Raw genomic sequence first — 25,561 nt, forward strand, 5'->3', positions numbered from 1 at the left:
AGGAAGAACCTTAGATATCTTTAAGGTGACTGAAATTCTAAATCCCAGAATGGTAATGTGTCTTAATTCTGCTGCAATAGACATGCAAGCCTTGGTACTAAGTGTAGCTATTCAGCAGTATGTCTGCAAGTTACACATAAACTGGATTGTGTGGCATTTACCAGCTGCAGTATATAGCAAAAAAAAAACCCAAACCCCCAAACCACCAACCAAAAAACAAAGAAAAAACCCAAAAACATTTAAGCAGCAAACAAACCCTTTCATATGAAAAGATTTGAATGTCAATTTGTTCCAATATCAGCATGAGGCTCAGGGCAGACCTCATTGCTCTCTACAACTACCTGAAGGGAGGTTGTAGGCAGGAAGGGATTGGTCTCTTCTCCCAGGCAACCAGCACCAGAACAAGAGGACACAGCCTCAAGATGCACCAGGGGAAGTTTAGGCTCATGGTGAGGAGAAAGTTCTTCACTGAAAGAGTCATTAGCCATTGGAATGTGCTGCCCAGGGAGGTGGTGGAGTCACCATCCCTGGAGGTGTTCAAGAGGGGATTGGACGTGGCACTTGGTGCCATGGTCTAGTCATGAGGTCTGTGGTGACAGATTGGACTTGATCTTTGAGGTCTCTTCCAACCTTCGTGATACTGTGATACCAAAGACATTTGTCCTGCTAGTTTTCCTGCTCCAGGCTCACAGGATGTGGCAATAGCTTCTTTTTGCTTTCCCTGCTTCTTTTCTCCAGAGTCCAACCGAGAGGCTATTGGTGCCGCTCGAGGAGTTACACCCCTACTGTCTCTTGCCAATTCCTACGATCCTAGAGTCCAACAGAATGCAGTTGGTGCTATTCTCAACCTCACACAATCAGGTACCTGCTGACTGATGGTTTGTCTCAAAACGCTGCCAGAAAAGCTCCCAAATGGTTTCCTTTTCCGTATGGCATTCGTGTTGGTACCATAGGCTTAGGCTTTGTTCAGACGCTCTGTAGCTCATACAGACCCTTTTTTTGTGTTGAATACTGATGTAGAAAGGCTTCATTTTCAAGCCTCAGGAGCTAATAGACAAGTACTTAAATCATCAAAGAAATATTAAAAACAAAAAAGAAAAAAAAAAAAGGTTAAAGAAATAACTTGGCCTAAAAGGTTACCAGCACATTCAGTGATACTTTGAAGCAATCTCTGAAGGTTATGCAGCAAGGTCAAACTCTTGGAACGTTTTGGCTTGCATCCCTAACTTGATGTTAGGAGATGCAAAATGTAACTATTATGGGCCAAGCATTAATGGCTCCTGGGATGTCTGCCAACAGCTTTAGAAAAAAAAAAGCAGTAAAATCAGTCTTCCAATACATGCACCACCACACATTAGCTCTGAACTCCCCCCAGCATTAAATCTCACCTATCTAGATGACACCGTTATCCCAGTCAGCATAACTGCTGTAGTGCACAAGCTCGAAGATACCTGCTCTCCAGTCACACTGATTGACATATATTTGGACATCATCACCACTCTATAGAATCCAGTGATGTGCATATCCCTTTTGAATAGTGCCTCCTGAGGAGGAGGAGGGAAGGGGAAAGATACACTAACAATACTTTCCTTTCCCTTTCCCTTTTCCTTTCCCTTTCCCTTTCCCTTCCCCTTTCCCTTTCCTTTTCTTTTCCAGAGAAAATCCAACAGGTCCTGTGCAAAGAAGGAGCCCTGCCAGTTCTTGCCTTGCTGCTGGACTCTCCTGACTCAGAAGTTCAGGTATGGCTCAAACAAGTCAGATTTTTAAATAGTAACAGTGTGACTGTAAGGAGAGCAGAAACCACAGCGTGTGGAAATGAAAAAATGGAGAGGAGGGAAGGTTTCTCTAGAGAAGTGGGAAAACGTGTGAAAGCATCTTGGTGAAACTCAGCTCAGTCAGATAATGCATATACAAAACAGTTTGCCTAGCTCCACTGGAGAAGGGTTATGATGCAGAAGTGCACCTGCCAGCCCACACAAGATCACACCCCTCCCCATTGTTAGACTGTTACCTTCTTGTGTCTTTCAGCTCATCAGACAAGATACAGATAGGCCTCTTCCTCTGGTGCTTTTTTAATCCTAACTTTGATCTTTCACTCCAAGCAATTTTACTGAGTGCTCTGAGAGGGCATAACTTCAAAGATATTTTTTTTTGTTCTTCTTGTAAACGTCTGGGAAATCTTCCTATTTTATGCCTACCACAGACACCACTTTGTGATTCTGCATACTGAATGGAGAGCTGGTCCTCATTCAAAAGTATGCAGATGAAAAGCTATGAATCAGAGTCATAAACCTTCAAATCCACTAGTTCATTCACTGAGTCCTTTGAGTAGTACAGGATTGTTCCCTCCATTGGTTTTGTTGTCTCTGTTGAGATTTCTTTTGAATGCCTGAAGTGATAGAGCCTCTGGAATTGCTTTCTCCGAACTGTTTCAACATCATCAGCCTTCTCTGAGATTCATCTTGAAGTTTCCTTCTCTGTAGCTCAACCTGTTTCTTCTAATTATACCTCCCTAGTAATACATGCTCTTATAGGTATAATCCTCCTTAGCATTGATGTTTAAATCCTTTGAAAATGTTCTCTTGGTGTACTAAGGCAATGACTACTTTCAGCTTGAGTAAGTACATGTAAACATATAATAGAGTAGACACAGATGACCTGGGTGTGGTGCCAGCAGCAGTGCTGCTGCAGGAGCACAGTATGTTCCCAAAAGCCCAGAGTCCTAGTGGATTTGTACAACATACAGTGACACAGCACAGGCACTGTTGCAGCTCTAGCAGATTGCATCACTTTTCCTAGAGGAAGCCAACTTAGGCTCTTACCACATCTACCTAAGAAAACACCTTTAATATGAAACAGCACTTTACTGTCATCAGCTCCAAATCTGACCAGTTCTCCAATTAATTTTTATTCTCTTCAACACGTCACCACTGTGACCTCCTCTCTCTGCTTTTCTCTTTGTTCTCTGCAGTATTACAGCTGTGTTGCACTAAGCAATGTGGCAGCCAATGTTCAGCACCATGAAGCCATGCTGAGACCCAGCAACAGATTCCTGCTGCATACGCTCATCTCTCTCCTGTCTTCTTCTGTGGATAAGGTAACGCTATAGCTTTCTCTTTGTGTAAAGGCTTAGCACCAGGGTAGAGCTATAACTTGGGCTTCCAGTTTTAGTCTTACACAGTTCTGCTCATCTACTGTGTATGTCCCTATTCAACATCTTTCCTATTAGAAAAGGCAGATGCATTCGTAGATACATAGGTTCTACAGAGTTAATGTATGGACAAAGAGAGGGGACAGCATCAAAGTTATTCCACAGCTCTGCACACTTTCTTTAAACTACAATGAGCTGTATTTTTTACACTTGAAACTACATGTGTGAAATGCTCTGTCCAGGCTCTCAACTATCTTTGATCATTGCATCTGCAATGGAAGGTATCTGGAGCATCTATTATGCTACCTTTTTTTTTTCCCCTTCCCCTTTTTGGTATCCTTAACTGTGACTATATGTTTTCAAAGAACACCACCTTGAAAAATTGGCTTTGTTGGGAGCCACACCAAAGAAACTTCAATAAACCACAGTTCAGGATTTAAAGGGTGGAACCTTAAATTGAATGAAGTGACAAAAAGGTAAAGTGAATGACATGAATTAATTCCTTTCACTTTCCTATAACTTACCTGATGTTTTAGAATTAATTAGCATCTGAAGCCATGGGCTCTTCCTCATCAGCTACAGGATGACTGATACTAGCAGAGGCTGAAAAAAAAAAGAAGCAAAAACTTTGAAAAAAACAGTCATGGCCCAAAATTTGTTCTCTGAAGATAATATGTTAGCTTGATAGCATTGTTTATACGTGTCCAGAGAAGGGCCACAAGGATGATCAGAGGGCTGGAGCACCTCTCCTGTGAGGACAGACTGAAGGAGTTGGGGCTGTTCAGTCTGGAGAAGAGAAGGCTCCAAGGTGACCTAATTGTGGCCTTCCAGTATCTGAAGGGGGCCTACAAGAAGGCTGGGGAGGGACTTCTTAGGATCTCAGGTAGTGATAGGACTAGGGGGAATGGAATGAAGCTGGAGGTGGGGAGATTCAGGCTGGATGCGAGGAGGAGGCTCTTCACCATGAGAGCGCTGAAGCCCTGGAATGGGTTGTCCAGGGAGGTGGTTGAGGCCCCGTCCCTGGAGGTTTATAAGACCAGGCTGGATGAGGCTCTGTCCAGCCTGATCTAGTGTGGGGTGTCCCTGCCCATGGCAGGGGCTTGGAACTAGATGATCCTTGTGGTCCCTTCCAACCCTGACTGATACTATGATACTATGATATTGTATGCAATAGGCAAGAACATGCGCTACTGAAACAGCTCTTTCTCCCCATCTCTTTTGTTCTCCCCCCCCGCCCCTGTTTTGGATAAGCAGGTTTCAAGCCAGGCATGTGTTTGTCTAAGAAATTTGGCTACAAGTGGTGAGTAATGTCTTGATAATAAACAAACCACACTGTTTCCTCTTCTTTCTGCCTTTCAGAGTGAGCACAATGGGCTGGGAACCCTTCGTAGTAAAAGCAAAGAGAGACCTTCTTTTCTGCATTTTAATTGGGAAGAGAGGGGTGCAGCACAGACACTACATAAATGTGCCTTGGAGCTCCCAGGTAGCAAGGGATGCATCTGGACACAGTGAGAGAGACATCAGAGGTCTTCATATGCACAGAGCCTTTGCACTTAATAAATTATTAAGTTTTTCTCCCTTACATGTATCCTAAGCATTAAAACAGATTAGGATAGAATGTCTCCTGAAATTTCTGCTGAAGTGGGGATCTGCTTTCTCCCAGGGCATGAATCTAGCTATCATTAAATATAATTTTCTCCAAAGCATTTGTCATACTCTTGAAAAAAAATCTATCCTATTAAATGCCCAAGATCTGTTTCAACAGCATACTTGGGGGATAAAAGCAGAGGACTGGCATGCTCAGCACTAGAGCCTGAGGGTCCAGGGCAGAGAAGTTCGTCTAGAAAATGTAGAAGTGCTTAATTTTCAGGCAATCACAATTATAGCGGAGCTAGGGGTGAAGGAATTACCGGGCTGCTCGCTGGCGTAGTTGAAAAGCGCCGACCTGCTTGGCGTTTTGAGGCTGCTGCTCCATCTGCTGGCTGCTCTGGAATTGTCTTTTAGCACCCAAAAGCGCTCATGGGGCTGCAGGGACGAGTAGGACATAAGGATTCAGCCAGGTTGCCTGATCTGGTCATTCTGCCCCTGTATGCTGCACTGGTTAGGCCGCACGTCAAGTACTGTGCCCAGTTCTGGGCCCCTCAGTTTAGGAAGGATGTTGACTTGCTGGAACGAGTCCAGAGAAGGGCATTGGAATGGGCTGCCCGGGGAGGTGGTGGAGTCGCCGTCATTGGAGGTGTTCAGGAGGAGACTTGATGGGGTGCTTGGTGCCATGGGTTAGTTGATTAGGTGGGTTGGATTGGTTGATGGGTCGGACACGATGATCTTGAAGGTCTCTTCCAACTTGGTTTCATATTCTATTATTCTGTTCTATTATTCTGTCTCTCTTCCTTGGCTGACTATGGCTCTGTGAGATAGGTGCTGCTTGAGGAGCTCTTTCCGTCTGTGCAGTAGAAGCTACCACCCTCTTACCTAGGCCTTATGCCAATGAAGGACTCAGAAAACTCCCCTCATTTCTTCTTGCTGAGGTTCAGACACGAACTGAAGGGTGCCCCCAAACCTACATTCTGCTCTCAAGCCTACTTTAATCTTTTGGCAAAAGAACATAAAACAAAGCTTATTTTTATACCCAAACATCCAGTGTTGCCCCACCCCACAGAGATGGGGAGGTACCCTCTAATTTCATCAGTGAGGAACAAGCAAATGTTAGTTGAGGCCTGAATTCTCTTCATGGTGCCCTGAACCTTTTGACCTTGGTCATTTTCCCAAATCAGCAGACATCCAGGCCGAGATGGTTGCTGAGGATGTCCTGCCCAAGCTGCGCTCTCTCCTGGCATCTAGCAGTGAGGATGTGCGTCATGCATCCGTTGCTCTGCTCTGGATACTGTCCCAGCACCCACACAACCAGGTAGGGGAGGTCATTTCCCAAGCCCAGAGAGGTAAGAGTAGTTCTGGCTACCACCTAGTGTAATGCTCTGTAATGGCAAAACTGTATAAGAAATGCATTTTGAGAGTGACCAACTGGCTCTGTGAGACTTCCCAAACCTTCTGCCTTCCACCCAAGATAGCAAAGTCTGGGCTACTGCAGCTATGCTGTCACTGACTACTGGAGTCTATCTGTTATGGTGAGTGGGATCCAAATAATCCCAAGGATCCCACAGATAACAAAATTGGCTGTAAGAGGACCAGGGGGAGGGTAGAGGGGAAGATGGGTGTCAGATACCTTGGATGTAGAAACACTGCTCTGCACTCCTTACAGTCCCCTCAATCTGCAGACTGTAGGTCATCAGATGGGGGAGTACAAGGGCAGGACACAGGGCGAAGCGTGAGGAGAGACTGTAACCATGAGGGCAGCTGAGGAAGTGGTTCCTCAGCTACACATTTCCCTGCACACTGAAAAACAGAGAAACTAATTTAGAGTGAATTAAAGTGCACCAGTGCAAAGTGAAATGCAAAAATACTTTACTACCCTGTGCGGACAGCCGTTCAAAAGTACATTTGCATAAATGTAACACCTTCTGATTTAGGATCAAGAGAGCAAGGGGGGCTAAGACAATTTCAAATCCTTATCTATCTACAGCTAATTCACTAGAACTTTCCTGTGTCCCCTCATGTCCTTAGTCACAGAACAGTTCTTTTGCCCACATTCAGGGTAATGTCTCAAGCTGCACCAGGGGAGGTTTAGGTTGGATGTTAGGAAGAAATTCTTCATAGAAAGAGTGATTGGCCATTGGAATGGGCTGCCCAGGGAGGTGGTGGAGTCACCATCACTGGAGGTATTTAGAAGAGACAGGATGGGGTGCTTGGTGCCATGGTTTAGTTGATTAGATAGTGTGGGATGATAGGTTGGACTCTATGATCTCAAAGGTCTCTTCCAACCTGGTTAATTCTATTCTATTCTATTCTATTCTATTCTATTCTATTCTATTCTATTCTATTCTATTCTATTCTATTCTATTCTATTCTATTCTATTCACCAACACTAGTAGTGCAACACTGGGCAAATACATGAAGAAGTCTGACTAGAAATAAACTACAGTAAATAAACAAACCAGACACTCCTGCTGTATTTTCATCCTCCACATCAAACAGCAAAACCACTAAGTAGCAAATGAGAAATTACTGTTTTGAAATGTGCTTTTCCCCTACAGGAATTAAAGGCATAATTAGGAACATGGCTATGACAGGTTTCTGATAGGTGTCTTAAGCTAACAATAACCTTTTAAGTGAGATGGAGTTCAAGTAGATGAAGCAAAATAACGTGAGAACTTTTCCTGTCACATTGCTTTAAGCACTAGTGACAGACAGTCTGAGTAACCACATCTGGGCTTAGGTGTTTCTCATAGGTGAAATACCCTCAAAGTCTAGTTTGAAATTTCCTCTGGGTATTGGAAGCCCAGTGCCTTGCATTTCAGTTGCACATACAGAGCACAGTATGAACCAAATTGCACCTCCTCTAAGTCTGGGACATGATGGAAAAAATGAATAAGCTCAATGCCTGGGAAGCGGCAACTAGAGCACAGAGCTTTTCAAAGGCACTGTGGCTTCCTAGGTTTTGTGCTGGCTGCATTTAGTACCAAATGTCCTCATTGCTTGTCAAACTGCCTCGTGTAATCAAAACACAATTTACTCTCAACAGGCTTGCAACTTGAAATACACTAATTTAGCTGGAAGCTATTTGCACATAAAAATGTTACTCGGTATGAGGCACTGTCCTGGAACATTGTCCTCACTTGCATTTGCTTTTCTTGCCCTCAAACACCATTTGTACTTTTTGTTCTCTGAGCACAACTCCTTTTCTCCCTGATCCTGAAACATGTCTTCACCAGTGCCCAGCTACAAAGGGCACAGTGCAGCATCAGTGGGAACAAAGGCACTGAGAGCTCAGCCTTGTTACCCAGCAGTGAAACAGCCCATCCTTCATGGGGGGAAAAGGGTGAGCAGCAGGAGGCTGGAAAGCAAAGCATCACCTTTAGGGGTTTATTCTTCAGTGAGAAGTATCTACACCACAAACTTTGTTCTAGTGAGCAAACATGGCTGTCCCTGACTACTGAGTGTGGCTGCTTTGTGTGAGCAAGCCCTGGGCACTCTGAGAAGAGTTTGACCTCTCCTTACTCATATGCTGCCTCCCACCTCCATGCCTTTTCTGGCCTATTTTTCAAAGCTTTTCTTTCTCTAACTCAGCCTGAATTCTCTATGAGTGAAAGAAGGTCTTCTCCATGGGAACAGCTGTTAGAAAACAAACCATTGAACAAAGCTAACCTTTACAACCAAGTCAAGTGATGCTTGAATTATTACAAATACTACCCGGGATACAATAGGGCAGAATTCATCTGCCCTTTCGTTACCATGAAGCAACCCCCCAGGAATGCTTCACAGGAGCTTCTCTCCCTGCTTAAACCCCCTTTTTTTGCCATCCCTTGGCCAGGCTTTGACAGCAACTCCCAGCAAGTGCTGGAAGACTTCCCTCTTGCAGGGAGAATTTTATTCAGCTGTCCCAAGGACAGCCCAGTCCTGAAACACCAATGAAAACATAAGGCTTTGTGAGAAAACACCATTTTAGATAACATTCTTTTGAGCAAAGACCTAAATGTCAAGGTGGGCAGGGGCCTCTCTATCCCACATGATGCCACTGACTTTCACCTCCAGGTACAAAAGAACTTTGCCTTCCCACATTTCTTCTTCTGATATGGGATAATATTTATCTTGGCAAGAAATCCCTGGGCAGGGGGTGTGAGTGCAGCACTGCAATTGTAAGAACAGTTGCTTCTGGAATGATTTTTCCTGCCTTTTTTTTTTAATACATACAATCTTGGGAGAAATTAGATCAATACATATCTCAGTGACCCGGTCCATTTTGATTCTGAGGTTTCTTGTGATTCTCTCACGCTGCGCAGAGCTCAGCCAGGAAAAAAATGAAATAAAGAAAAAACCCTGGGATGCCAGCCATATGCCAGCCAAAGCAAAACAGTTCAGCAAAATCTGAAGTACTGTCACTTGCTAATGCAGGTCCTAAATAAACAGAAGAGCTTGGCAGGGAAGTTACTGTATGTTAGGGAGTTCATTTATAGTCTGTAGAAAACTTCCTCCTGTCAGGCTGTAGCAAATCGATGAAGGGTCCCATAGGATTACATAGAAATGAGGACACCTGTTCCAAACCCAGTCACCAATGGTAATTTAATTGCATTATCTAAAATCATACTGTTTCTGCCTTTGAAGAGAAAGACAAATAAAACTTGAGAAAATTTCTATATATAGGAGTCTGTAAATGCCCTGAGTTTAGGCATATCACTGCCCCTTCACTGGAGGTGTTTAGGAAGAGACTTGACGGGGTGCTTGGTGCCATGGTTTAGTTGATTAGATAGTGTTGGGTGATTGGTTGCACTCAGTGATCTCAAAGGTCTTTTCCAACCTGGTCTGGTCTGGTCTGGTCTGGTCTATTCTATTCTATTCTATTCTATTCTATTCTATTCTATTCTATTCTATTCTTATTTTTCCTTAAAGGATTGGTGGGTTTGACAGTGCTTAGAATGAAGACAAGTGAAGATGTCAGCTGATATCAAAACAAGATACACTTTTAAAGTGTAACTTAAGTAAGAAAAGGATGCAAGTTAAACTAATTTCTAAAAGCATGGGCCTTTCAGGGCTGCTTCAGTGCAATTTTTCTCTGCTGTATACAGGACTGATGATTTGTTTTACACTGAATACTATTGCTAATGTATTACTAACATGTAATGTATACATCCTTAATGCATACTATATTGCTAATGTTGTGGAGTCTCCCTCTCTGTAGACTTTCAGAACTTGCCTCGATGCATTTCTGTGCAACCTGATCTGTGCTAACCTGCTTTAGAAGGGGTGTTGGACTTGATGATCTTCAGAGGCCCCTTTCAAGCCCCAGTATCACAGTACATTAGAGGTTGGAAGGGACCTCCAGAGATCATCGGGTCCAACCCTCCAGCCAAAGCAGGATCACCTAAGGCAGTCTGCACAGCAATGCATCCAGGTGGGTTTTGAAAGTCTCCAGAGAAGGAGACTCAACCTCCCCAGGCAGCCTGTTCCAGTGCTCCATCACCCTCACTGAAAAGGAGTTTCTCCTCACATTGAGGTGAAATCTTCTATGTTCAAGTTTGAGCCCACTGTTCGTTGTCTTATTATTGTGTGCCACCAAAAAGTGCTTGGCCCCCTCCACTTGACACCCATTCTGTGATCTCAGTTTCTAGGTAGCACAAATAATACAGCTCATTGATAATGAACATAAAAACTGCATAATGAACTGGAGTACTGTGTCCAATTCTGGAGCCCCTATTACAGGAAGGATCTGGATGTGCTGGAACATGTCCAGAGAAGGGCCACAAGGATGATCAGAGGGCTGGAGCACCTCTCCTATACGGACAGACTGAGAGAGTTGGGGATATTCAGTCTGGAGAAGAGAAGGTTCTGAGGATACCTTCCAGTATCTTAAGGGGGCCTACAAGAAAAGCAGGGAGGGACTTTTTAGGGTGTCAGGTAATGACTGGACTAGGGGGAATGGAAAAAAAAAACCTAGAAATGGGTAGATTCAGATTGGATGTTGGGAAGAAGTTCTTCACCATGAGGGTGGTGAGATGCTGGAACAGGTTGCCCAGGGAGGTGGTGGAAGCCTCATCCTTGGAGGTTTTTAAGACCAGGCTGGATGTGGCTCAGAGCAACCTGATTTAGTGTGAGGTGTTGCTACCCATAGCAGGGGGATTGGAACTAGATGATCCTTGAGGTCCTTTCCAACCCTGACAATTCTATGATTCTATCAAATGCTTTCTGTCCTTTTGCCCTGGGCAGCTCATGGCTCAAACTAAGATGGAATTTATAAGGGAAAGGGACTGAAAGAAAACACACTCCCAGGAGGAAGTATTTTGTTTAAAACCTAACACAGAGCCTGTTGAAATAAGGTTTTTCTCTGTAAAAAGTGGTGGCCCCTTAATCCATATTGTTGTTGAGAAAGCTACCCGGGCAGTAATCTAAACTCACAAGATCTGGTTCAATAAATAATAGTGGTAAATGGAGGGAAGACTGCATGGAGGAAGGAGTAAGACTCAGTAAGGTCCCTCTAAAGTAGCCACCAGACACAGAGAGAAATGTACATATAATTTCAGAATATGCTGTTCAGAACTAGAGTGGTGCTTGATCACAAACTGATCTAAGCATACAGTCCATTACTGTAGGTAATCAGTTGCTGTGGTTATCAAGGGCACACTGCTGCTGCTACTTCACTGTGTACTTTTGCCTTTCTCACACCTAAGCTGACCAATTCAGGATCACCTGTCCTTCCCCTGACTACCAGCAACTTCTGGGAGGTATTTGATGCAGACAAAAATAAACTACCAAACCTTAAAGACTCCAGATTTCCACAGCAAGTGCACTGTAGATCAGTGTCAGTCAGTAGGTTGTATGTTGAGAGAAAAAGCACAGGACCCATCTGCTACACCACTGGTTTCAATGAGCTGAGCAATGCTCTTCTTGCAGAGCTAAGATCAATCTATCTACAGTTTGCTGCAAAGCTGCAGTGTGTGCTGTCCCTACTGGATGTAACTGTGATACTGGTTGCTCTTCTCAGGACACTCTGGCATGCGCTGAGCTACTGCAGAGCCTGGGGATGCTACTGTCAGCACATAAAACAGACCCTGTGATTGTTGGCCATACTGCTTGTATCATCAAAAACCTGAGCCTTTCTCAAAACAGGCAGGTAGGTGCCCAAAATCCATCACTGAAGTACATACCCTGGGAGGGTGGAGATGTGTTTATACTTTATGATCTCGAAGGTCTTTTCCAACCTGGTTAATTCTGCTCTATTCTATTTTATATTAAATCAGCATTACCTATAGAAAGAGTTAATTTTTTTTGTAATGAAAGAAGGAAATTGTGTCTGTGAATGAAAGGACCTGAAATGAAAGAAGGTTTTTTCATATTTTTCCATTACAACACAAAAACACTAAGAGAGGTAAGAAATATTTAAATTCTCCTATGAAGGATGGTGTTCCCTCATTTAAATGACATTACACAGGTATAAAATGTACTAGCAAGGATATTTCATACTCATTAAAGGAGCCACCTAGGAAAATCTGAGGTCTGTTATAAACTGAATCTTCATTTCCTAACTCTTGCTCTTCAGCTTTGCTACCCAGCTATCACAGCCAACACTGAGCTAATTCCACTCCCAGATTGTTAAATATAACCCAAGCTACTGATGCACATTTTGCTTGTTTGGCAAGATACCAGTTACACCCAGATGCTATAAAGATCTCTGTAGCTGACTTTGCTTGTAATGAAATCCATATCCACAGATGCACTTCCTTTCTCCTTGCATTTTAATTCAAACAGTCCGAGTATAACAATCAGTATTGGGGAAAAAACCCTCCCCAAATCCTTGTCTCTGCTTTGCCCCACTTTCTAGTACACACTTTTTGAGACTCAGTCTCCTTATTTCTTCCCTTTTTGTCTGAGATCCAGTTACCACTAGTTGCAGAGAAGGACCACAGTAAGACTTAAAAATGGATCCTTTTCAAAGCTGGCTTTAAAAAACCACCATGTTGGACACTTAAATTCTGTGACTTTATTCTGTTATCAGCAGGGAGCTGGTTCACCTTTGTAAAGCTCTAAAATGAGGACAGTGTTTAAGCTCTCACTGCACAAGTGAATCCACAGATAAGGGTGTGTGGTGAAATTTCCTCCCCAGCATTAAATTTGCCAGACCAGCTCAGCTGGAAGCAAATGAAAGCTGTATTGACAAGCAAAACTACAATCTACAATGGAATGCAATGAAGATGTACAAAATACACAGTATTTACAATATTGACAGGTATTTACAATTAATAAACAGCAGAAGGACCCCCCATGGCCAAAGACCTTACCCCACTTACCTCCCTATACAAAAGGGACAAGAGAAAGAGCAGAGAGACATTAGACTTAGCCAAAACAATGCAGCCAGGGTCAAGCAGAAGCCAGTTAGTATCTCCCAGCCTGAGGAAGTGAGAAGAGAGAGAGATTGTTCTGGTAAAACTCTTTTAAGTCCCTTATCTCTTCCAAAGGGATTGTTTAGAACTATCATTATTTTCCTTTTTACACCCAATAGTGAGTTATTTCCATTTTACTACTTTCTGTTCAAGATCTGTGAAGCTTTTTATAAAGGCATAGCTTAAAACTACCACACAGTGAGAATGCCAGATTCTCAGGGTCAATTCTAAGGAACCATCTCTCAAACACTTCAGAGTCCTTGGAACAAGAGGAAAAATATGTTCTTATGTCAACAGGATATGAACAGAGAGGGGGAGCTTGAAAGGCAACAGTCTGGAATTCAACTTCAACTTCTAAGCAGCAAATTGAAACATAAGATGAGCACACACACAAAGATATTCCCTTTTATTGAGAGATACCTGAGTACTCTTGTGGAGGTGTGAGCAGTTTCCTTTGTTAGGACCTCCCAGGTGACTCATTCAGGATTCATTCTTTGGCCTTATGCACTTTGAATGTAGGCCAGCACAGGCTAGGTCTCCTAATGGTTTTCAACTCAGTCTCCCCAATATATATTCCAGTACAGCTGTCCAACACCACTCTCAGAGTAGCAGATTCAATCCAAAAGATAAGGGACACACAGAGAAATGTTTAATTCATAACATTTCTCTTCAGAAACAGAACTTGCTAGGTGAGAGGTCTCATATTTCTGCAGATCAGAGCATTTCAACACCAGAAAGCTTTCAAAGCCCTGGAGGCAAAAAAAGAAAAACTGAAAAAATCCCCCAGTGCTTTGCCCCGGAGCACTCAGCCTGTTCACCTCTGCAGCAAGACTGGAGCAACTGACAGCTTAATGCTAACACACAGTCCTGGTGCAGCAGCAGGTCAGGAATTCTTTGAGCTCTGAGTGATCTGTGATCATGAGAACAGGCAGAGCAAGCCCGGGGAAATGCCTAACATTAAGTGATCTCTGAATAAGCCAAGGTGTTTCTTACCTTGCTGTGGTAGGTCTGTGAGGAGACATTTGCACTATTACTATTGTATCCCTCAGTATTGCTAAGAGTTAGTCAGTACCTCTGAATTCCTCAGACACCAGTAAAACACAACAGCAGTGCTAACCACGAATCACCTTCTTGTTGCAGAGAATCCTTGAGAGCCCATGTGTTGAAGCTCTCCTCCAGACCATGCTTTCTACTGACACTCAAGAAGACTCTCTTCATTATGTGACATCTTGCCTTGCTGAACTAGCGAAGCAAGGTAGGGAAGCAACCCCACCACAACTGGCCTCATCTGAGAAGTGTGTGTGTCCTTTGTTAATGCTAACAGGAGAAGCATCACAGGTGGATGTACAGCTCAAGCCCTTTAAATTCACTGGGAGTTTTCCCTGGCAGGACACATGGGCTTGGTTGCTTGCACACTTTTCTTGTTGAACTGCTTAAAACTTTTAATTCAAAATTCTTTGTTCTGACCTTTAGTGCTGTCCATGGCCTGTCTACTTGTGTTGTAACATCACCCAGTTTCTCATGCTGAATTCATTTCACAATGGCAGAAACTAAGATAAAAAAAGGAAAAGACTAGAACACAAAGCAGCTCTGGTTTTGTATGTATAAAAGACCCCAGATTAGCACCCACAGAAGGTAGAGCACTCCTCATGGCAGAAAGGATCAGGATCAGGGTACATTTTCCTAGCTTGCCCCAGCTTTGGAATTTGTCAGTCAAATGTTTCATCTCTTGTACCTGGTGTGATCGCCACACAGCTGGCAGCATGTCACGTTTCATTTTGCCCAGCAGCTGCTGGCCATAGGAGGTTGGTGTAGATGAGCTCTGAGGTCCCTCTGAATCTAGACCATTCTATGACAGACTGAGCCTGCTAGGCAAGAGTGGATCTCATACATAAAGTGATTCATCCTTTCAGAACACATACCCAACAAAATAAAACTCCACTGATTTTTCTATGAATCAAAGCCATGGGCTTATCTTCCTGAGAGCGTAATCTCAGGACCTGGCATTTTCCCTACCACCTAAGCATACTTACTGCACAAGTTCAGCTCTCTTGTTGCTCCTCCAGCTGCAGGAATGATCTCCTGTTTAGGCAGTATAGTTCAGGCAGTACAGGCATACCTCTCACCTTCATTTCTTTGACACTGGAGCTTCTGTTTACAGACCACTCTCTTACCTTTCTGTCTTCCAGAAGGAGCCACATTATGCATGGTCCAATGGATGGATGAACCCTTGACAAAGTGCTTGGTGAGACTGGCTGGCCAACTGGAACATACTGAGCCATCCTTTCACGCTGCCTCCATCATCCAGCACATGATAGGTCACGGTAACTCTCACACAGCATTAACTGTGCTTTCAAAGAGATTTATGGCTGTCTGGAGTGGAATGAGCCTTTTCCCAAAAGAGTTAGCTGTCAGGCACTGACCAACCCCTAGCAATCCTTTAGCATCCTCTATCTGATCTCTACACTTTTATTAGCATAAAAGCAACTACAATCACTCTTGAAATACACATAAAAGAATGCTTGAGGGATGAAAATGGACTGTGGGTATGACTCGTGTTTCTTGTCTTATTCAAGCACTATCATGCTGCACAGCTAGTCTGTAGGCACTTCTAAGGGCCTCAAAACCAACTGAAGTAGAAAGGTGGGAGAGCACAGAATACTCCTTAAGAAAGGAAAGATGAGAAGATGTTTGAGACAGGAGTTTGACCCTCCGTTTCAGTACATACAGTGGTGGCATTCCTCAGATAGGAGCAGAGCTTGGTAGAGATAATTACAACAGGATGCTTGTGTAGCAAAATTTTAGATCAGCTGTACTTCCTGACCAGCAAAAGGAAAGCATCTTACACAACCAACCCTTGCCATTGTAGTTCTAGACAAGATAAGCAGGAGCAGTGGAGTGGCTTTTAAGAATATATATTTTCATAAGTTCCAGTGAGAGTGAAGAGAATATTATTTTTTCCTGCAGAAGACAGCTTTATGCTTAATGTAGTTGTCCCATGCAGCTAAAGCCTTTAAGACCTGCAAGAAAAAAGGTGTTCAGATGATTCTTGCCACATTCTCTAAAAAAGCCTGGTTAGATTTTAATCCTTAGGTGTGAGAGAAACTGAAATTAGTCATGAGTCTCCATTAACAGAAAATGCAAACCAGTTTCAATTCTACCATCAACGATTTGCAACAGAGCAGGCTCTCCAGTAGTGAACAGAGTCCAGCAGCATAACTGCTTCACAGATGGGTTAGCATGAGAGCTTCATCAGCCCATGGCTGGCACATGCCTCACACAAGGAGCAGCTTCCTAGCACAGCAGCCCTTTATTTGTCTGTCAGCAATGCCATTAGAGGCTGCAGTACATGGAAGTCCTTTACCCTTCTCTGCAGTAGCATTGGTTGTAGATGAAGGTAGTTGAGTCATTAACAACCTGAAACGTTACAAAAGTTGTTTTCAAAGTGTTTTAAAGGATTGATTGATCTCCAGTGGTTCTCCCATTTATGCAGGAAAAACGATGCTGTTGTTGAAGCAGCGCATGGGAGAGATTCAGGCCTACCTCAGGAGTTTCCTTACCCACCAAGAGCTCCGCTTTCAGCAGCTGGGCATCTCTACATTCTGCAGACTAAGAGAAGGTAATGTTCTCCCTGCTGGGCTGAGCATCCAGGCCCTGTCAGATGCTGCCTGTACATACCAGCTGCAAATGGGCACTGCTTGATAACAGAAATGACAGTGCTGGGAAACTTCCTCTGGCAGGTCGCTTAGCTCACTTAAGTGAGCAGAACCATCTCAAGGGTAGCTGTTACCTGGTTTTAAGTAACTAGGAGTATCTCCTGATAAAGATGGGTGTGTGTTTGATTGGCTTATTTGCTTTAAAGGCTTTTTGATCAGCAGAGAAACAGGACTTCAAGTAGATATGGTTTTATTCAATACAAAAATGTTTGGCACCAGACATAGCCTAAAAGCTTTTCAAGTATGAGCTTAGTTTCTTTTTTTGATAGAGCAAGCAAACAGGCCAGCTGTATGATTAGCTGCTATTACAGCTGGGAAGTTCCACATATTTGTCATACTTTACATTTTGCTCCTTGATTTTATTTTCTATTTTTGATTACTTTTTTTTTGCCTTTTTTGGGGGGGGGAAGATTATTCCATTAGGTGGAAGATGATGAGTACAGATGAGAGTTACAAAAGGGTAATAAATGTATATAGCATGTAAAGCCAGAGCCAGGACCCTGCTGTATCTTGACACATACCTGTTGCATAAGGCTGAATTTGGCAACTGAGTTTTAGACATCTGGGTCTGGAGAATTTAGCAGCAATCTTGAGTGGTCATAGGGACAGAAACTAAGTTAAAATCTGCTTTCTGTGGTCTAGGTGAAGCTGCTCTGACAAGCAGGTTGGACTAGGTGGTCTCCAGAGGTCACTTCCAATCCCTGCCATTCTATGGTTCTGTCTAAGAACCATCAATTGCATCTAACCTGAAATACAGGCTAAGCATCTGCACTGAAATACAGGGAAAAAAACCAGCAAGCTGCCTAACACTTGTTTTTCCTCTTCAGATCCAGAATTTTCATTAGCATTCAGAAAAAGCCAAATGGCCAAACTGCTTGAGCAAGTCCGTCGACAGACAGAAGAAACTCAAGAGCTCCTTAGGGTAGCTATTTGCCATGAAGAAATTTAATATTTAAGCCACATGGCTCATGAAAACTTACCAGATCCAAGAGCCTGATCTTTCAGAGAAGGCAATTCATTCATTCATTGGCACCTGCAGTTAAAATTTTTCTGCTACATACAGTTTCATCTCACAATGTGGTAATTTCAATAGCAAGAAACAGAGTGGATCAACAGACAACCCCTTAAATGCTTTGGCTGCCTGCTTAAGCGTGCTTGAGGACTACAGCTGCATTCCTTCCAACTGTTTGGAGAACACCTGTTATGCTTAGGTAATCTTCCATCATTTGTTTTGGGTTTCCTCATGCCCCCCTCCCCCTTCAAGAACACAGTGCTGTGCTCATAAGGTTTTATGCACATAACAGGCTGATTATATTGAACAGGCCATGTCTCAAGTACTTAGGTTCCTCTGCATTCATCTTTATTTCTCTTCCATGTCCCTTATTTCAGAGCGCCTTCTAGGGCTTTTAGAGGATAACTGAATTACACGTAGTATAAAGGTAGCAAGCTGCTGGCACTCCAGTAAGGAACTGCTGAGGGAAAACTCTGAAAAACTGCAAGAAATTTGTAAGAAACAAGAACAGGGGAAGCCTTAAGGCTGATCCTTAGAGTTGTGAGAATCGTGGGCACAACTCTCCAGCAGAAGAGCAAAGGCACACAGATGCAGGTAAATGTGGCACAGAGCATGTTCAGAATAGAGCAGCTACCACAAAAGATTTGGGTGCTGTGTGCTCTGATACAGAGATCTGTGTTCCGCAAGGGATAAATTACCTCCAAAGGTAGTTGCAAGAGGGAAAAAGTGATCAAATCTGCCAGGGTTAGGGAATGATCTTTATTTTCATGTATTTCATTTGAAAATGAGTTTAAAAAAGATAGCAGTATTTTTGAACTTGATGGGTTTTCTGACATGTATCCAGGATACTGAAGCCTTCCCTTCAGAGGGAGAGTGTCTCACAGACCTTTCAGCCAATCAAAACATCATCTTTCAGGGAACAAACTGTAGCACAGAGCCTTGAAATTATGGGGCACTGTCTTTTTAATGTAAGTTTTCATTTGTAAGGGAATAGTAACCTAATCAACAGCAACAGTAATCCTCATCTATAGGCAATCCAAGTCCACCTTTGATCAGTACACTTGTTTTTAAATACAAGAATCCTGCTGGAGCTTCACATTGACCTGGAATACTGGGATTTTGGAACTACTCCTGTGGCAAACCTCTAGTCCCAAGTAGCACAGTTCCTCCTGAAATCATTTCAGAAGAGTTTCCTGTCTTTTGAGGTGCTTCTGACCATGGTGTAACTCTTACATGCATGTAGAGCTTTAGAGCTGTTACTGGCTACAAACACAGAATGAAAGTGAAATTAAAAAAGAATAAATTCTGTTACAACAAGGATCTCAAGGTTGCATTTTACTGTGGCCCAAACCCCTAAGCTTAGTTTGGGTGCTTGGGAGATACATTTCTGTTAATGATAAACCAACCCAAAAACATACTCAACAGCCTCTCTGCAGTGCAGTAAAAAGGCCTGTTAGAGACCAGGGCAGACAGGCTTCAGGTGAAGCAGTGCAGCATTTGCAATACTCACGTGGGACAGGAATTTTCTTTGGAAATCTCATGTGAAATTGATGCTAAGCTGTGTGCAGTTTGGCTTAGTAGAACAGAGGACTACAAAAAGCAGAGCTAGGCAAACTTCAGGCCACCTCCTTTGGTGACTCTAGATAACTTTCTAAGAATAAAATCCATGCAGTATCAAGTAGTGGCATTTAGAACTCTGTTTGCCTGAGCTACTTAATTGCAAAATATACATCCAGGTCCTAGCGAGAAGACAAACACCGAAGCACTCTTCAGCAGGAATGAGATGAGAGACATGAAACAAGCTACTGGTGAACAACCCAGCAGTGGTGATATACTGAGCTAAACTCACTGAATGGCACTAGCCTAAGCACTTCAGTTGTGCTGTTAGGAGAAAAGCAAGGAGCTGAGTCTTTCCAAAGGACACAGTGTAGCTGCTGTGAAAGGTCACTACTCCCTATCTTCCGACTAGCTCTCTGGCTTCTGCAAATGCTAGTTCTGAGTCAGTGAGTGGTTACACACAACAAAAACAGTTGCAATAGCAGGGAAAAGAGCTGACCTTCATTTGGTACCATATTTCATTGTGAAGAACAATGTTCAACAACAGAAACTGTTTCCCCCTGCACTTAAAAAAAGGGGTGAACAAGACTTAAAATGTATTTCTTTTTTCTTTAGTTTGGGTTCTTATGCCTTACTAATTCTATTCCAAATTCTCTAGCTTTTTATTTGTCAAGTCCTTGGAAAGGAGGAGATTTTATCATTTGAAGCAAACCTGGAAGTAATACAACTATAAATTGCTGTTACTGCTGTCCTGTTAAAAAAATAACAACCCACTATATGTAAAAAATTCATCAGGCTCTTTATCCCTATGCCTATGACAGAGCCTAAGTAGACCAAGATCAACATAATTTAAACCGGAGCCTGAATGAACCATAGAAGGTCATCAGGTCCAACCCCCTCAAACTTAAAGTGCAATCTAAATCTGACTGGCTCTTTCTTTGCTCTGCCTCTACCTGTAAGGTGATCTCGTACTGATTTTGTAGTAAAGAGGTGAAAGGAAACCTGAAGAAAATTTGTTAGCAGACTAGGAGTAGCCAGAAGAGTTTTCCATCACAGAGGGACTTCTGTTTCAACTGTGCAAGAAAATGAAAATATAAATAGAAGTAAATATTTCAAACAAGTTTTATTAGATACTTACATGCTATATATAGATTTAAGGAAAAACTACATATTTTGGACACTTCAAAATATTGTGGCTATGTACATGAAAAGTTAAAGAAAGCAAGAAAAGAACCCAATTAATTTTACTGTGTCACAAGCTACTATTGGAAGCATTCTGACTGAATGGCTGTTTTTTCCCTTCCATAAGTATTCTGACAGGTGAAGTCTCTCTTGCATTGCATTTCCATTGCTTTTATCCCATCTGCTGTATAAGATGAACACTTGGCAGCAGCACAAAGCAATTTCTTCCAGAGTTCTTCAGCACTTATCTTAGAGGGTTTCTTCAGCTAGCACAGACTTTCTGCACAGCTTCCTAGAGGCCTAGCTCAGCGCTCACTAAAAGCAAGAGCAGGAATCTGCTCTCTAGTACATTCTCTGGTAGCATGAACTCAAACCCCATCAGCCTCCATTTCCACTACCCAAGGATCTGCTCACTGACTTCAGCGAGCAATGCATCAAGCCCCAGTTGGTGCTTCCTAAAGTAAGCTTTCCCTTGTAACAGCACTGCTTGTTGAAGCACAAAAAGGTGCACGTTTTTACAGTTCTGCCCAACAGCAACCAAAAGTGAGGGATGAAAAAAAACCACAGTAGAAATCAGCATCAAACCGAAGAGAGAGCAACCTCCATTGCTCCTCTTCCCACTCGAGCTGCGTGGCTTGATGAACGTCAGGCGCCACATGAAAAGCACAAACGACGACCGCCTGCCACTTGCTCTGAAACGAGCAAAGCCGAAAAAAGAAAAAGGAAAGAAAACACCCAAACAAAACCTCAAAAAAACCTGCTTCATCACCCCAAAATCATATATTTCAGGTTTCACACAGTCTTCACTAGTCTGATAAGGCAAAATCTTCCATCATTTGGAACAGCAGCAATTTACAGGACTCAGACCCAGGTGTGGCCTCGCCGGTGCGCGCGCCGGGGCGGACACATCTTTTGTAGCGTTGTGAATGGGGATGGAACTAAAAACAAAATAATGAAGTTTGCAGTAGCATTTTTTTTGACCACATTTTGCTAATTTATTCATGTAAAGAATTTATTTCTGCACTGAACAAAATTCATAAATACATCATCTAGGAGAACAGTAGGTTTTCCTCTTGTCCGTGAAAAAATAGCGCTTTCAAACTGTCACATTTCAAAACCTGCCCTGGGCTGTGTTTTGTCAGAGAAAAGGAGAGAAGATCATAGTGACATCTCAATTTACAGAATGTCCCTGTAGGAATTACATTTACAAGAACCTAATACAGAAGCCTATACTTTGCCCCCGTAATTAGAGTTCTCTGCAATAATATTTAAACCACCAGGTTTAAGTGAAACACCCCGGTAGCTCTACTTGTAGAGCAATGAGGTATTTGTGTTTCAAGTATTAGAACCACGAAGTGTAAAAGATTCTTTGCCAATTTTACAATTATGCCTCTTAAACCAACACCCACCTTTAAAAAAAACCCTCAGCTAATACATCAGTCCCACCACCCGAATCAGCTCATTGCTTTCAGATTCCAGTGTCTTGTGTCTTAAGGAATGCGGAAACATCCATTTACTAACAGCAAAAAAGCTTGTTGGAAAAAGCCGTATGGCGTAATGCAGGTGAAGCGTGATTTCGCTAGTGATGAAAGCTATTAGAAACGTGATCCAAGTCTATGCCCGTCATTTCTTCTGCTGGTTGTACTAAAGTTCTTCCAAAAAAGATACTCAAGAAATCTTTAGAAAACTGGAGAGAAACAAAAAATAAAACTCCTTCATAGCATGGAAGAAATTCCACTGACTGCAGAGATGATCACATCACCCTTTGGTTCTTCAGAAGAAACAATCAGATCACTTCTACAACAGAAGGTAGCAAAAATGACAGGTCAGCAAAGAGCGACAAGGCTTGCTTACAAAGAGCTGTGCATTTGTACAACTGTTTTATTGTAAGATGATTTTCCTTACATTTTTCCAGCCATAGGGAAGTGTGTGGGGGGGGAAATAAAAGCCCAATTTAATTTACAAAATTAGGATTTGTTTACATAGCAACTTGTAAAATTTGTGGTGTGATTCAGGAAAATGCAGTGTGCTGCAAAGTGGCCCTCGGTAGTCATGTCAACAGGAGCTTCAAGAGGGAAGTCTATTCAGAGCTTTACATGGGAGGGAGGTACCAACTACCTCCTGCATGCACAAAGCAGGTATTGCCCTTGCAGAACTGGAACATGATTGCTGATCACAAGCTAGCAACAGCAGTTGTCACTTGTAAGTTCTGTCTGAAAGCACAGGGCAAACATTGTCAAGCAACTGCAAGTGAGGGGAAGCCCAGTGTAACTGATAAAGCCCCCTCCAAAAAGCATCTCTATGTACTTGGCATATGTAGCTCTACAAAGAGGAGATGAGGGGGTTAAAAATGCTCAAATTAATCAATTCATATCAATTAAAAGCTCTAGGGCCTCTGTCAATTACAACACAAGTGTTAATGAACCAAGGCAAACTTACCTGCTGTTTGATGTGTTTGAACACTATCTACCTGAGGCAAAAGAGTCCCCTTCTCTTCAAAGGCTAGAATTGGATTCAAAGGAATCTCAGAACTATTGCTTCCATCATTGTTCATAGCATCCACCCGGGATGGTTTAGAACCAATAGGCAGGTTTATGATCTCTTCAAAGCTATCATTCTGCATAGACATTCCATTTTCATTCGCATTTTTCTCTGGATTGAGATTGCTGAAAGAGAAAGGGAGGTGTTTCCTCACACACTTCAGCTAGAACAGAAATGTACTGCTCCTCAAAGCAGCATCAGGAATGGAGAAAAGCCTGCATTAATCCTGAGATTCTCTTATCCAGTGGACAGGATGGGTTGTTATATTTGGCCATGCAATACCCAGAAACACAGAGAGGTTTGTGGGCACTGCAGTTCTGAGAAGTTACTGCAAAGGAAAGCAGTTCAGAAAATCCCTGCAGCACCATCACTGCTAACTTCAGCCACCCTCCTAATGCAGCCTGCTGCCTCTAACCTGTTTTTCAGCTCTCACACCCCTTGTCATACCCTTCCTCTTATTGCAAATTAAATGTAATGGACCTTAGAGAAGATCACTGTAATTTTGGTTATTTCTTGGATCACTTCCTGCCTCTGGTTTTGAGGAGCCTCTTTTACCTGCCACCCAGCAAGAAACAAAACTCCCTTACCAATGCAGTTCTCCCTTCAGTTCCTCCTCCCCTACAAGTTCTTAGGGCTTATTTTCAAGGCACTACCCAACTGCATTCATCCTGTTGATCAAGCCCAAGTCAAAACAAACACCTCCCAGTATCCCTCTTGTCAGTCTGCGCTTTTTCCACCTCCCACTTGACAGATGCCTTATGAGCCAGCTCTTGTGCATCTTCCCAATGAGGAGCAGTACAGGCACAGATGCACTCTCCCATTATACACACCCTCCTGAGAAGATACATGGTCATGTCTTACAGTCATGTCCCTCACTCCCAACCCTGTTATTAGGTGCTGCACTGTTGAATCCTGCCATCTTTGCAGCTGGACTGCATCATCTTGCCAGAGGAGGGGACAAATCGAGGTGCTACATTAGTGAACAGGATAACAGGAATGGGACCACAGGCACCTTAAAAAAGAGCAAGTATTTAAATGACACTCAAACCCCACGGGATCTTTCACAGGTGCTCCTTAAGGCCCTCAACACCTAGATTCTGACACTCTTGGTACCGGTTCCCTACTCAGATCACATCACAACTGTTCAGGTTTGGAAATGCTTCAGCCACACAGGCCCAGGCACAATTCTCCTAGACTGAAACTAGGCTGCCAGTTTCCTCAGGCCATTTCTGAGCAGGTGCCTTGGTTTCTCCTGATGGTACATTTACTCATCTTAAAAAAAAACCCTGCTTGTCAGTGGCTCATGGTTTCACTTGCTGGTTTCTGAGTTGTGTAACTCTTCACAAGCAATTAGAGAAAAAAGAAATCCTTTTACAGTGCTTCCCAAGAGACAGAAAGTAATTATTGCTCTTTGGAAGGTGGCAATGCTGTACCTAAACCCTAGATTTCCTGTGAGAACGACACACTAGCTTTCACATCAAGCCCTTCCTAGTTTTTCAAACCTTTTCAGAAAGGCACTGTCTTCATCTGTGGATATACTGAGCAAGTGCTGGGTTCTGCACATTGGCCAAAACAACCCCATGCAGTGCTACAGGCTGGGGTCAGAGTGGCTGGAGAGCGGCCAGGCAGAGAGGGACCTGGGGGTGCTGGTTGATGGTAGGCTGAACATGAGCCTGCAGTGTGCCCAGGCAGCCAGGAGGGCCAACGGCATCCTGGCCTGCATCAGGAACAGTGCGGCCAGCAGGAGCAGGGAGGTCATTCTGCCCCTGTACACTGCACTGGTTAGGCCACACCTCGAGTACCGTGTCCAGTTCTGGGCCCCTCAGTTTAGGAAGGATGTTGACTTGCTGGAACGAGTCCAGAGAAGGGCAACGAAGTTGGTGAGGGGCTTGGAACACAAGCCCTATGAGGAGAGGCTGAGGGAGCTGGGGTTGCTTAGCCTGGAGAGGAGGAGACTCAGGGGTGACCTTATTGCTCTCTACAACTACCTAAAGGGGGGTTGTAAACAGGCAGAGGTTGGTCTCTTCTCCCAGGCAGCCAGCACCAGAATAAGAGGACACAGTCTCAAGCTGCGCCAGGGGAAGTTCAGGCTGGAGGTCAGGAGGAAGTTCTATACAGAGAGAGTGATTGCCCATTGGAATGGACTGCCCGGGGAGGTGGTGGAGTCGCCGTCACTGGAGGTGTTCAGGAGGAGATTTGACAGGGTGCTTGGTTACATGAGTTAGTTGATTAGGTGGTGTTGGTCGATAGGTTGGACGCGATGATCTTGAAGGTCTCTTCCAACCTGGTTTATTCTATTCTATTCTATTCTAAATTTCAAAGTGAAAAATGTTTCAGTGCACTGAGTTTGAGAAAAGACATAGAAACCCTACTGGCTGCTTGGTAGAGGTCACAAGTCACTTCACCCTTTTGT

At 43.3% G+C, this 25,561-nt stretch overlaps 2 protein-coding genes across 15 annotated transcripts in view; one reads left to right on the top strand and one right to left on the bottom strand.

The window, feature by feature from the left end:
• LOC137447070 (uncharacterized) overlaps positions 1–20,555 on the top strand; it is a 35,037-nt gene extending 14,482 nt beyond the window's left edge. For 2 of the 5 annotated variants that reach the window (XM_068150337.1, XM_068150302.1), the window contains exons 5-14: positions 739–861; positions 1,657–1,739; positions 2,972–3,097; positions 4,406–4,451; positions 5,926–6,059; positions 11,745–11,873; positions 14,281–14,395; positions 15,330–15,464; positions 16,634–16,759; positions 17,684–20,555. In XM_068150337.1, coding sequence (XP_068006438.1) covers positions 739–861; positions 1,657–1,739; positions 2,972–3,097; positions 4,406–4,451; positions 5,926–6,059; positions 11,745–11,873; positions 14,281–14,395; positions 15,330–15,464; positions 16,634–16,759; positions 17,684–17,805 — 1,139 coding nt within the window. In that variant the 3' untranslated portion in view covers positions 17,806–20,555. The remainder of the gene's footprint in view (positions 1–738; positions 862–1,656; positions 1,740–2,971; positions 3,098–4,405; positions 4,452–5,925; positions 6,060–11,744; positions 11,874–14,280; positions 14,396–15,329; positions 15,465–16,633; positions 16,760–17,683) is intronic. The other 3 variants (XM_068150312.1, XM_068150318.1, XM_068150327.1) reach the window with 3 other exon arrangements.
• An 18-nt stretch (positions 20,556–20,573) lies between these two features.
• MAP7 (microtubule associated protein 7) overlaps positions 20,574–25,561 on the bottom strand; it is a 148,530-nt gene continuing 143,542 nt past the window's right edge. For 8 of the 10 annotated variants that reach the window (XM_068150232.1, XM_068150290.1, XM_068150280.1 and 5 more), the window contains 2 exons: positions 23,047–23,273; positions 20,575–22,404 (listed from right to left, as the gene is read on the bottom strand). In XM_068150232.1, the coding sequence (XP_068006333.1) occupies positions 22,394–22,404; positions 23,047–23,273 (238 nt within the window). In that variant the 3' untranslated portion in view covers positions 20,575–22,393. Of the gene's footprint in view, positions 22,405–23,046; positions 23,274–25,561 lie in introns of all 10 variants that reach the window. The other 2 variants (XM_068150207.1, XM_068150224.1) reach the window with 1 other exon arrangement.

This window comes from Melanerpes formicivorus, unplaced genomic scaffold (genome assembly GCF_026170545.1).
Source record: "Melanerpes formicivorus ecotype bairdi unplaced genomic scaffold, bMelFor1.0.p_v2 SCAF_2, whole genome shotgun sequence".
Taxonomy (NCBI): domain Eukaryota; kingdom Metazoa; phylum Chordata; class Aves; order Piciformes; family Picidae; genus Melanerpes; species Melanerpes formicivorus.